This window comes from Drosophila biarmipes, chromosome X, assembly GCF_025231255.1.
Source record: "Drosophila biarmipes strain raj3 chromosome X, RU_DBia_V1.1, whole genome shotgun sequence".
NCBI lineage: Eukaryota > Metazoa > Arthropoda > Insecta > Diptera > Drosophilidae > Drosophila > Drosophila biarmipes.
Window position 1 is genome coordinate 13,546,788 of NC_066611.1, and position 13,157 is coordinate 13,559,944.

The following is a 13,157-nucleotide window of genomic DNA, read 5'->3' on the forward strand; positions in this document are numbered from 1 at the left end:
TTGTGTTTTTCATTATTATATAATAATAATATTTAAGATCCTAACTGATTTAATTTTATAAAGTAACGTTGGGTGTGATATTAAAACATTTATGGTAAGCCATTTCTAGACCTTAACTTTGAAGTTAAGAATATTTTTCGTATTCACTAGGATTGTAGTTCGTTTTTTTTTCATATATTATAATGATATATTATAATATTTTTCCTTCTTCTCGCGTAACTTATTCCCAATATATAGGGAATATAATGATATATTATAATATTTTTCCTTCTTCTCCCATAACTTATTCCCAATATATAGGGTCTCATAATAGAACCCAAGGGTATTTGGAGTACCAGTTCCTTGGAATACCTCCGATTATCTCTCACTCGAAGCGTCATTCCACTCAAAGTCAACGCTGGTCGCCGCCGTCTCTTTAGCACCGGCATATCGCCGTCTCTTTCGCCGCCAGGGGCTCTGTCTCTTTCGCCTCCGTTGGGGCATTACCTAGCGTCAATGTCCGCCTTCAGTTGCATTTTGTCAGCGGTTTCGTGACGAAGCTCCAGGCGGTTTACTCCATCAATTAAACACGAATTGCAGTGCCAAAACAATACTCGTCTCGCTTATTTGCTCTTTTTTTTTTGAGTGATTGTCTTTGGGTGGGACAGCGGGGGATAGACAGGAAAATCCCTGCCATGGGCCAAGAGGATCAGGAGCTGTTAATCCGCGGCGGCAGCAAACACCCGTCCGCCGAGCATCTGAACAATGTGAGTAACTAGAACATCTAGATCTTTGGGAACTGCGATTGCAACATCCCAAAAGTGCGGCGTGAGAACGGCGGCCCACAAAAGTTCAAAACCGCAATTGCGCAAGGAAATAAAACCCAAAACAAATAATACCTACAGCTTGGAGCCAGATAATGCACGTTTCCGCATGCTAAAAAAAAATACCCTTAAAATATTTATGTTACAATAATATTTTTAAAAAGTTCCTTAAAAAAGGAGATTAAACTAACTAATATTGCTATTATATTTCATTAAATGGTTTAAAAATGTTATGATTCCATATTTTAGAGATTTTATATTTTATTTTTTAATAACATATAGTAACTTTAAAATAGATTTTTGATTTATAACAATTTTATCAACCAAAAATCTATTTTAAAGTTGAAATGTTTTATTCAAAAATAAAATATATTTTGCGAGTGGCTCATTTTTTTTAATATATAAATAATTTCGAAACCTCGTGTTAAAAGTTATTTTGTTATTTTTTAAACCTTGACCCACTTATATTATTTTTAACAACTTATAATTGTTCTTTTTGGTTTTCTTAAGCTCTTAAAAAGCAAAAACCTGTCAAAAACAGATGCAAATAGTAACTTATGGTATATGTAGTGAGGCATAACAGTGGGAGGGCGGATGGATTATCAGCTTAGGTTGGCCAACAGCATTGCTGGGTGTCTATAACTCTGGGCACTCGAGACACAAGATACTGTATCCGTAGTATCTGTTTCTATTCGCTTATCTGCATCTCCGACATGATCTTAAGACCTCGTTGTTTGCCCGTCTCGCTGCTCGGAAAATGTACAATCTGGTCTTATCTGGGTCATTATTTGACTAGACGAATGCCCTGGGTTCAGCATCTGATATCTCCGCATCTCCGCATCTCCGTGTCTTTGTATCTTTGTATCTCGCCTCGAATTCTTGGCACCTCGGCTTGTATAACAAGCAAATAAGCGAGCAGGGTACGTCCTCCCCTGGGGCTCTTTCTAACAACTTTGGGAAGTCTCAAAAAGTTCTGCAGGAGATAAGAAGTTTATATCATTTTGGGAAAAAATACATTTAAGCTGACAAAATAATAGAAAGTTCAGTTAAATATTTGTCATTGTACTACCTTTAGATGTTTGAATCAAGGTTTCATACTTTAGTTAAATATTTTTCATTGAGTTTCTTAAATAACAGCTCTCATACATCTCAGGTTCCTTTATCGAGTGGTCGTGAACATTTCCGCTGAATAATTGTGCCTCCTTCAGTGTTTTGTTCGCATCAAAGTGAATGACTTTTGAGTGCACTCATTAGCCACTCGCACACTCGACAAAATGGGGGGAACACAACAAATTGAGTCGCTCCTTCATTCAGTCATTTCAATTTGTCAAGTTCATCAAAAAGGCGCCGCCCTACCCTGGGCCCGCGCGCAGCGCCATCTGGCGGCCCGAACTGCCTCCCTGTTTTGTAAGTAATTCAAAAATAGCACGCAAAGTAAAAAGTAAGCGAAAAAAATTAAATAAATATGAAATGTAGCATCTTTCGCTACTTATTCCCAAAAAAATGTATATAAAGGAAAATACAGAGAAAGCTGGCGAATAAACCAGGGACAGAATGATAAGAAAACCCAGTGGGAAAGGGACGGCGGAGGCAGAAAGAAAGGAAAACTTTTTAATAACATTTTTCGGCCTCATTTGTTGTGAAAACAATTTTGCCAGGTCTGAGACTCCCTGTCTCTTTCCCCCGCCATCATGCCGTCTCACTCTGCTCGAGGAGTGCCTGAAAACGGATATTACATTTTTTCGCGTCTGCCTCTCGCGACGTCACCCAATTCTTTCTTTTTTTTCTGGTGAAAGTCAGCCCAAAAACTGGACACTGCGTGCCTAGAGAAATAAGCTGCCAAAGCATCGCAGCAGAAGATTAGCAGAGAAGACTCCTTAGAAGGGAATCTTAGAACAATACTTAAAAATATAATCTTTTTTTTATTTTTTAAGGAATTTTCTATTTTATTTTCACTTTAAATATTTTTTAATAAAATACAACTTCAATTTGCTAGCAGTAAATTTACTTTTAAATTATTTTAAAATATAAGGTGTATGTAAAAAATCAAATATAATATTATACATAAAATATGATTATTTTTATTAACAATAAAAAATTAAAAAATTAAAATTAATTTAAAAACTGTAAAGATCTAAGTTTAAGTTTTTGCTTTGTTTTTAACTTACTTTAATAATGCAACAATAAATGCAACATTTAAGCATTTTCCTAAGACACTTTTTTTTATATCATAAAACAAAAATATAGTTTAATAATTTTTAAGACACTCCAAGAGAATTCCTTTCTCCCGGCTCACCTGTAGTAAGGTGCTGAGTGCAAGGTGGACATTATTTCCTTACATTTTTCTGGCTTTTATTGAATGTCAGCTTTTTATTTGGCCCTCCTTCTTTGGATTTTCTCCTTTCTCATTTGCTTGCATTTTTTTTCCTAATATTTTATGATTATTTATACAAATTATTATGAGAGCAGCGGTGGATAAAATGTTTTCCATATTGTGGCCATCATTTTGTCTTGTTTTTGCAGTTTTTTTTTGCCTGGACGCCAATTAGTGGCTCCCTGTTATTTATGCTTTGCCCCAGGCGGACGCGAAGCCATGAAACCCCACAAATGGAAAACAGAAAATTGTTTATGAAAATGAAAATATGCGGGGCAGCGGAAGTGGTTCGGGGGGCGGAAATGTGGGGGGTTTGATTTGACCATACCGCAAACGTCTTCGGTTACCGCCTTCTCAAAAGGGAAGCCCCACCTGGGCGAAAACTGACAGCTCAGTGGGTTTGGCAATCGCTTCACCCATGAATAAGTAATGGTAATTTGTCACTAACTAAACTAAAAAAATAAAGAAATAATTTTAATTTATTAAGTCTTTAAAAAAATACAAAATATATATACAAAGTAAAAAAAATATATACATCTATAACAAATATACAATTTTATTAAAAAGTATTTGTATATTAACAAAAAAGTATTATTATATTTATCATTACAATGAAAATCTAAATTTTTCTAACTCAGTTAAAAACACTTAAAATAATAGTTCAACTAATTTATAATTCATATCTGTTGGTTTTAAAATTATTTTCCCTAGTAAAGCCATGAATTTATTATTTAAAATGGATAATCAGCTATTCATTTCGAGGCACTCATATGGAAAGTCCCCTTTGAAAGTAAAAAAAAAACCGAAACTTTTAGCAAGTAAATATTCATGGCAGAACTACTCGCTCCACTCATTTATAAAGATTGAGACCCTACACCCTCTGAAAAAATCCTATGTATATGGTGAAGTATCCTTAAAGTTTTATATTTAATAAAAACAAAGCTGACTGGGCTTAAAGTCCCCGAACGAAAGCCAAAGATGCCGGCGATTTACACTCGCGATTGTCTTATGAAGTGGCAACACGGTGGACCCTTGCCACGCCCACCGCCCACCGCCCACCGCCCTACGCCCTACGCCCTACGCCCTACGCCCTACGCCCCGTGACCCGGCCCCTCCCACTCTCAAGGCCGTCGGCCAACAGGCCTAATTTGCACATTTTAAATAGGCCTGCCATCACCATCGCCATCGACTCTTTCGGGAACTTGGAAAACTCGGTACTTGGGCATTTTTATTAAGCAGCTGGGCGCCCTTGGAAAACTGAAAGGGGGATTAAGGCCCGAAGACAGGGGCGGCGAGGGCAGGGATTAGCCAGACTGGCCAAGATTTATGCACAGACGCCATCATTTTTATGGACGAACCCGTGAAATTGAAAAGTTTTTAGCTTGAAACCTTTATTGGAGAGAATCGTAATCGTACTTTTGACAAAAATCCTAATCCTATTTCCCTATGAAAAATAATAGTTAGAATAACGAATGTCATACCTCGTTCAACTCGTTGTTCAATTTTTTACCTTTGAAAATTGTTGACCTACAAAAAATGCGAAGTAGTTTTAGTTGTTAACCTTTTAATGTTTGAAATGACATTTTTAAATTTTTGATAAGGAGGGAAGCTTATTTCGGCAAGCCGAAAATTACACCCCCTGGTTCCTACGTTTCCATATCCCAAGTTCTTACAACAACTTATGATATATCTCACCAAATACTTAATATTAAAACACACTAATAATAGTCCATCCTAATCTAAATGTATTTTATATAACTTATATACTGTTTAAAATATAAAGAAGATGGTTGTGGGTGCTAGCAGTTTAGTTTTTTTTTTTTTTTTGCGCTCCAGGGAGATGATTAAATATATATATTTGTGTACATATTTGCATTGCATAATCAATAAATAGTGGATTACCTAGTTCTTTTAATTGTCCGAACGATTTATTTATTTTACCAAATTAAATTACATTATACATAAATACAGGATAAGGATGTATAACATGATAATATAAATAAATAAATGAAAGAGAACCCAAGAACATTCTGGTTCATTTCTACATAATTTGTGAACGCTGATATGTTTGCATTAGTTTACAGAAATATATATAAATAAAAATATCAGAAAACATGACAGCAACTTGGCGGCGTTTCACTTAAGACACTAAACTTAAGGGGTTACTAAAAATATTTAATTCACTTAGGTACATACCTGAATAAGTTTTCGGTGCTCTGCTGTCTTGAATGATGAGATCTCCATATAGGTACTTATTCAGCAATCATTGCAAAGGCTCCATATATATCCTGTGATCCTGTGATTTGTCCAAAGGCACCGACACACACACACAATCCTTCGCTAAATCATTCGGTCTATTGGTTTTTCGAGTGACCATAGCATCCATTTTCAGCTGGAACTAGAAGAAGAAGAGATCAGTTTTTATTAGCATTATCAATGACGTGGCCAATCGTAAAATTCATAAGTGTTACATAACAATTACATGTTTAGGTTATTTATACAACATAAACATTCAACATGTCTTAAGTTGTAAGTTGGATGTTCAATGTTGGTTGCAATGTTGAATGTTACATGTTGAATGTTACATGTTGAATGTTACATGTTGAATGTTACATGTTGAATGTTGTATGTTACATGTTCAATCTTATATGTTGATTAAAGATTTATAAACGTTGCACATTGAAAGTTGCCTAAGTTCACCTTTAGTGGCGACTATAAATATTTAATTAACACTTATATAAGGTTCATACCTGGATGCACTGCATCCTGGAGTCCAGTGATCTGTCCAAGAGCACTACCACACACACACAAACACTCGCCGGGACTTCCGGTCAACTGATTTTTGAAGTGGCCATAGCCCACAGGTCATGCATTTTCGAGCTAGAACTAGTTGGGAATTATAAGCACCCACAGAAGAAATTAATTTGTAATTAATATTTTCGATGACGTGGCTATTGTAAAATGTAAATATTACTAAATAATTGCGTAAATAAAAGTTTATTTTTAGAACATCAAACATTAAACGTGTCTTGAGTTGTTAGTTGTATGTTTTCTGTTGAATGTTACATGTTGAAAATACATTGTTTTTTTTTTATTTTGCACATTGAAAGTTCCTTAAGTTTACATTAAGTGGTGACTAAAAGTATTCAATTGAACTCAAATAAGGTACAGTCCTGGAGAGGTTTGCGATGCACTACATCCTGGACACCAGTTCCTTCTCCGTATAAATCCTTAATTTGGCAATCAAAGAACTAATAAAAAGAAATCGAAATCCCAAAAAATCCATATGCACCCCCTTACAAAAAATAAATTTCCCCCAAAGTGATGGGATCGATAGCAGAGGTCGCCAACTGCTCAAAACAGTCACTCTTTTTACTGTACGCCTTGATTTGGCCAAGCTACAATCAAAAATCCACCGTAAAATTAGCATTTTTCGCCAAAATCGAAATCCCAAAAAATCCTGATAGAACCCCTTAAAAAATGAAAAAAAGTGTTCAAAAATTAAATATTTTTTTAAGTGATGGGGATCGTTAGCCGTTCTCGCCAGCTGCTCGAAACAGTCGCACTTTTTGCTGTACGCCTTGATTTGGCCAAGATACAATCAAAAATCCACCAAAAAGGAGCATTTTTCGCCAAAATCGAAATCCCAAAAAATCCTGATAGAACCCCTTAAAAAAATGGAAAAAATGTTCAAAAATTAAATATTTTTTTAAGTGATAGGAATCGTTAGCAGAGGTCGCCAGCTGCTCGAAACAGTCGCACTTTTTGCTGTAAGCCTTGATTTGGCCAAGATACAACCAAAAATCCACCAAAAAGGGAGCATTTTTCGCCAAAATCGAAATCCCAATAAATCCTGATGGACCCCTTAAAAAAATGAAAAAAATGTTCAAAAATTAAATATTTTTTTAAGTGATAGGGATCGTTAGCAGAGGTCGCCAGCTGCTCAAAACAGTCGCTCTTTTCGCTGTACGCCTTGATTTGGCCAAGATACAACCAAAAATCCACCAAAAAGGGAGCATTTTTCGCCAAAATCGAAATCCCAAAAAATCCTGATAGAACCCCTTAAAAAATGAAAAAAATGTTCAAAAATTAAATATTTTTTTAAGTGATGGGGATCGTTAGCGGAGGTCGCCAGCTGCTCAAAACAGTCGCTCTTTTCGCTGTACGCCTTGATTTGGCCAAGATACAACCAAAAATCCATCAAAAAAGGAGCATTTTTCGCCAAAATCGAAATCCCAAAAAATCCTGATAGAACCCCTTAAAAAAATGGAAAAAATGTTCAAAAATTAAATGTTTTTTTAAGTGATAGGAATCGTTAGCAGAGGTCGCCAGCTGCTCGAAACAGTCGCACTTTTTGCTGTAAGCCTTGATTTGGCCAAGATACAACCAAAAATCCACCAAAAAGGGAGCATTTTTCGCCAAAATCGAAATCCCAATAAATCCTGATGGACCCCTTAAAAAAATGAAAAAAATGTTCAAAAATTAAATATTTTTTTAAGTGATAGGGATCGTTAGCAGAGGTCGCCAGCTGCTCAAAACAGTCGCTCTTTTCGCTGTACGCCTTGATTTGGCCAAGATACAACCAAAAATCCACCAAAAAGGGAGCATTTTTCGCCAAAATCGAAATCCCAAAAAATCCTGATAGAACCCCTTAAAAAATGAAAAAAATGTTCAAAAATTAAATATTTTTTTAAGTGATGGGGATCGTTAGCAGAGGTCGCCAGCTGCTCAAAACAGTCACTCTTTTCGCTGTACGCCTTGATTTGGCCAAGATACAACCAAAAATCCACCAAAAAAGGAGCATTTTTCGCCAAAATCGAAATCCCAAAAAATCCTGATAGAACCCCTTATAAAAATGAAAAAAATGTTCAAAAATTACATATTTTTTTAAGTGATAGGGATCGTTAGCAGAGGTCGCCAGCTGCTCAAAACAGTCGCTCTTTTCGCTGTACGCCTTGATTTGGCCAAGATACAACCAAAAATCCATCAAAAAAGGAGCATTTTTCGCCAAAATCGAAATCCCAAAAAATCCTGATAGAACCCCTTAAAAAAATGGAAAAAATGTTCAAAAATTAAATATTTTTTTAAGTGATAGGAATCGTTAGCAGAGGTCGCCAGCTGCTCAAAACAGTCGCTCTTTTCGCTGTACGCCTTGATTTGGCCAAGATACAACCAAAAATCCATCAAAAAAGGAGCATTTTTCGCCAAAATCGAAATCTCAAACAATCCTGATAGAACCCCTTAAAAAATGAAAAAAATGTCCAAAAATTAAATATTTTTTTAAGTGATGGGGATCGTTAGCCGTTCTCGCCAGCTGCTCGAAACAGTCGCACTTTTTGCTGTACGCCTTGATTTGGCCAAGATACAATCAAAAATCCACCAAAAAGGAGCATTTTTCGCCAAAATCGAAATCCCAAAAAATCCTGATAGAACCCCTTAAAAAAATGGAAAAAATGTTCAAAAATTAAATATTTTTTTAAGTGATAGGAATCGTTAGCAGAGGTCGCCAGCTGCTCAAAACAGTCGCACTTTTTGCTGTGCGCCTTGATTTGGCCAAGATACAATCAAAAATCCACCAAAAAAGGAGCATTTTTCGCCAACATCGAAATCACAAAGAATCTGATGGACCCCCTTAAAAAAATGGAAAATATGTTAAAAAATAAATATTTTTTTTCGTTAGCAGAGCTCGCCAGCTGCTCAAAACAGTCGCACTTTTTGCTGTGCGCCTTGATTTGGCCAAGATACAATCAAAAATCCACCGTAAAATTAGCATTTTTCGCCAAAATCGAAATCCCAAAAAATCCTGATAGAACCCCTTAAAAAATGAAAAAAAGTGTTCAAAAATTAAATATTTTTTTAAGTGATGGGGATCGTTAGCCGTTCTCGCCAGCTGCTCGAAACAGTCGCACTTTTTGCTGTAAGCCTTGATTTGTCTGAACTACGACTAAAAAACCGGAAAAAATTATATATTTGTCAAAAATTTAAATTTAAACCTTGAAAGATAAATTTTTGCCCTTTTTCGTAACAATGATTTGAAATTGGTAAAAAACAGAGAATTATAATATTAAATAAAATTCCAATACTCTTTTTACAGGGTGACGGCGGAGGGGCCTCGCAGAGCTGCATCAACCAGGGCTTCGGGCAGGCCAAGAACTACGGCACTCTGCGGCCGCCCAGTCCGCCGGAGGACTCCGGCTCGGGGAGTGGCCAGCTGGCCGAGAACCTCACCTACGCCTGGCACAACCTGGACATTTTCGGGGCGGTCAACCAGCCGGGATCCGGATGGCGGCAGCTGGTCAACCGGACACGCGGACTCTTCTGCAACGAGCGACACATCCCGGCGCCCAGGAAACATCTCCTCAAGAACGGTGAGTAAATAGGCCATAAGAAAAATGGTTTAATCTTCAAAGAGAAAAGAAATTAAATAATATTTATTTTTTTATTTGTACACTATAGGCTGTCTTATAAAAACTAAGCTACAGTAGGGATGACAGCCAAGCCTGCTGAGAAAATTAAATAATATATAAATATAAAATGATAGTAAGACAATGCAATTCAGTGTATTTAAAAAATGATAAAAAGATTATTATAAAATTTACATTTTGAAATACACTTTAATGCATTGTTTTACCAGTTTGACATAGAATTCTATTTTTTAATTAATAATATTCCAAGGCATTGATTTAATATTAAACCATGCTGAATACAGCATATCAATGGTTATTTATATTTTGTATTCCTTGATATTTCGTATTTAAATAATAAAAATAAATTATGCTCGTTTTGAAATGGCTTAACAACAATATAACGCACAGAAATATAATCATTAATTTTAAAAAGAATGTTGCATACTTAACTAAAATGCATCTTTCCATTTTCCTGTGCCAAAACTGATCTCCAGTTTGCGGCGTGGCCTATCCGGGTGAGTTGCTGGCCGTGATGGGCAGTTCCGGGGCCGGGAAGACGACCCTGCTGAACGCCCTGGCCTTCCGCTCGCCTCAGGGCATCCAGGTGTCGCCGTCCGGGATGCGACTGCTCAACGGCCAGCCGGTGGACGCCAAGGAGATGCAGGCCAGGTGCGCCTATGTCCAGCAGGACGACCTCTTCATCGGCTCGCTGACCGCCCGGGAGCACCTGATCTTCCAGGCCATGGTGCGGATGCCGCGACACCTGACCTATCGACAGCGGGTGGCCCGAGTGGATCAGGTCATCCAGGAGCTGTCGCTCAGCAAGTGCCAGCACACCATCATCGGAGTGCCGGGCAGGGTCAAAGGTCTTTCGGGTGGCGAGAGGAAGCGACTGGCCTTCGCCTCGGAGGCCCTCACCGATCCGCCGCTCCTCATCTGCGATGAGCCCACCTCCGGACTGGACTCCTTCACCGCCCACAGCGTCGTCCAGGTGCTGAAGAAGCTGTCGCAGAAGGGCAAAACCGTCATCCTGACCATCCACCAGCCGTCCTCCGAGCTCTTCGAGCTCTTCGACAAGATCCTGCTGATGGCCGAGGGCCGGGTCGCCTTCCTGGGCACTCCCAGCGAAGCCGTCGACTTCTTCTCCTAGTGAGTAGAGCTTGTTCAAGGATCTTTAATTTAAATATTCTATATAAATATATACTAAAATATTCTTCTGTTAACAAAAAGTAAACAAAATAATATTTCAATAGAAATCTTACATATTTTTTATTTATTGGATTTTATTCTTAAAGGACTAATTACAAATATTTTTCAATTAATTCGACTAAACTTATTTTTTAAGATAATTTTAAACTATTTGCCCATTTCCTCACAACTTGATTTTGATTTTTAAAAATAAATAAAATACTGAAATATATTTTTAAAAACTTTTTGAATACCTAATTTAGTTTCTCAATGGATTCTTCAATCTTAAAATATTTTCAAATACTTCTTGGCAACCAAAAATTTTTTCTAAATTTATATCAACTCATTTAATATTCACACATCTCAAAATTATATAACAATTTTTAAATTTAATATTAAATGCTTAAATATATATTTTTCAATTATTTGCAGCGTGGGAGCCCAGTGTCCCACGAACTACAATCCGGCCGACTTTTACGTGCAGGTTTTGGCCGTAGTGCCCGGTCGGGAGATCGAGTCCCGGGATCGCATCGCGAAGATCTGCGACAACTTCGCCATCAGCAAAGTAGCCCGGGATATGGAACAGTTGCTGGCCACCAAAAACATGGAGAAGCCCCTGGAACAGCCGGAGAATGGCTACACCTACAAGGCCACCTGGTTCATGCAGTTCCGGGCTGTCCTGTGGCGATCCTGGCTGTCGGTGCTCAAGGAACCACTCCTGGTCAAGGTTCGACTCATCCAGACAACGGTGAGTGGTTCCAGGGAAAATCAATAAAATAAAAAGTTTCTAAATATGATAGAACTTTACTTTTGTATACCTTATCCCATCAAACAAAATTGGCTATTCTCAAAAGAAGGACTTTTTTATTTATTCACCATTCGATTTGCTGTTAAGAATTATTTGTAGTGGCTTGTATTAAATAAACCTTAATTTAATAACACACAAAAACAGTTTAATTAATACCTTGCAAGTAATACTATAATTTGCAGATGGTTGCCATCTTGATTGGCCTGATCTTTTTGGGCCAACAACTGACGCAAGTGGGCGTGATGAACATCAATGGAGCCATCTTCCTCTTCCTGACCAACATGACCTTCCAAAATGTCTTTGCCACGATTAATGTGAGTTTTCAAAAAATACTTAGCATACCCTAGGGCGCTTTGCAGCATGCATTTTAGCTAGAACTGATTGGGAATTATAGGAACCCTTCAAGGGCATCCAATTAAAATACCTTTAAAATCAAAATAGTTCGTATGACATCTAGAATATTCGAATTTCGGTTTTAAATATTCAAAGTAAATACCTTTGATTACGCCTTAGGGTAAAGTAGGGGGCCTACTCGAACTTCCTTCGCAATATTCGACTAATTTCCTATGATCTTACCTCGATTTCGGCTAGGTGTTCACCTCGGAGCTGCCAGTTTTCATGAGGGAGGCCCGGAGTCGACTCTATCGATGCGACACCTACTTCCTGGGCAAGACGATTGCCGAGCTGCCGCTGTTCCTCACCGTGCCGCTGGTCTTCACGGCGATTGCCTATCCGATGATTGGCCTGCGGGCCGGCGTGCTGCACTTCTTCAACTGCCTGGCCCTGGTCACCCTGGTGGCCAACGTGTCCACCTCCTTCGGCTACCTGATATCCTGCGCCAGCTCCTCCACCTCGATGGCCCTGTCGGTGGGCCCGCCTGTCATAATACCCTTCCTACTGTTCGGCGGCTTCTTCCTGAACTCGGGCTCGGTACCGGTGTACCTCAAGTGGCTGTCGTATCTCTCCTGGTTCCGGTACGCCAACGAGGGCCTGCTCATCAACCAGTGGGCGGACGTGGAGCCGGGCGAGATCACGTGCACCTCGTCGAACACCACGTGCCCCAGCTCGGGCAAGGTCATCCTGGAGACGCTCAACTTCTCCGCCGCCGATCTGCCGCTGGACTACGTCGGCCTGGCCATCCTCATCGTCAGCTTCCGGGTGTTCGCCTATCTGGCCCTGCGACTTCGGGCCCGGCGCAAGGAGTAGCGCCCAGAGCTGCCTAGTTAATGCATCATTTTTTTTAAACCATTATTACTACCGTGTTTATTGCCCCCCCCCCCCCCACAAAGCCATTGTAATTCAGTTTGTGTCAATAAAACAAGATATGACCTTTGAAACAGGGTTCTTAAATGGGCATTTTAGTTGTTAATATATTTTCTATTCCTCCAAAAATGTTTGCTTTAATGTTACGACCCATTTAACATATTTTTTTTTTGCTGGTTTCCAAAGGCTTTTCCGATCTTAAGATGAACCGAATATGTTCTTTTCGAGTTTTGAGCTTATATTTAGGTTTTCAAACCAAAGGATTTACTTCAACTCCCCTCACTTCCCTCTCCAGTACATCTACTTCAAAAACA

The 13,157-nt window shown here is 38.5% G+C and overlaps 1 protein-coding gene across 1 annotated transcript; it reads left to right on the plus strand.

Moving 5' to 3' along the window:
• The first annotated feature begins 520 nt into the window (after positions 1 to 520).
• LOC108025917 (protein white) lies at positions 521 to 12,917 on the plus strand. The gene is made up of 6 exons (XM_017096604.3): positions 521 to 746; positions 9,272 to 9,545; positions 10,079 to 10,733; positions 11,205 to 11,520; positions 11,763 to 11,894; positions 12,172 to 12,917. The coding sequence occupies exons 1-6, from the start codon at positions 675 to 677 to the stop codon at positions 12,784 to 12,786; spliced, it is 2,064 nt and encodes a 687-aa protein (XP_016952093.1). The 5' UTR covers positions 521 to 674; the 3' UTR covers positions 12,787 to 12,917.
• Positions 12,918 to 13,157: the final 240 nt, after the last annotated feature.

Bases quoted from the DNA above. Each gene is read 5' to 3' on its own strand.
- LOC108025917 (XM_017096604.3), top strand. From the start codon at position 675: ATGGGCCAAGAGGATCAGGAGCTGTTAATCCGCGGCGGCAGCAAACAC. The intron at 747-9,271 runs GTGAGTAACTAG...CTCTTTTTACAG, and splicing joins CCGCCGAGCATCTGAACAAT to GGTGACGGCGGAGGGGCCTC. The intron at 10,734-11,204 runs GTGAGTAGAGCT...AATTATTTGCAG, and splicing joins GCCGTCGACTTCTTCTCCTA to CGTGGGAGCCCAGTGTCCCA.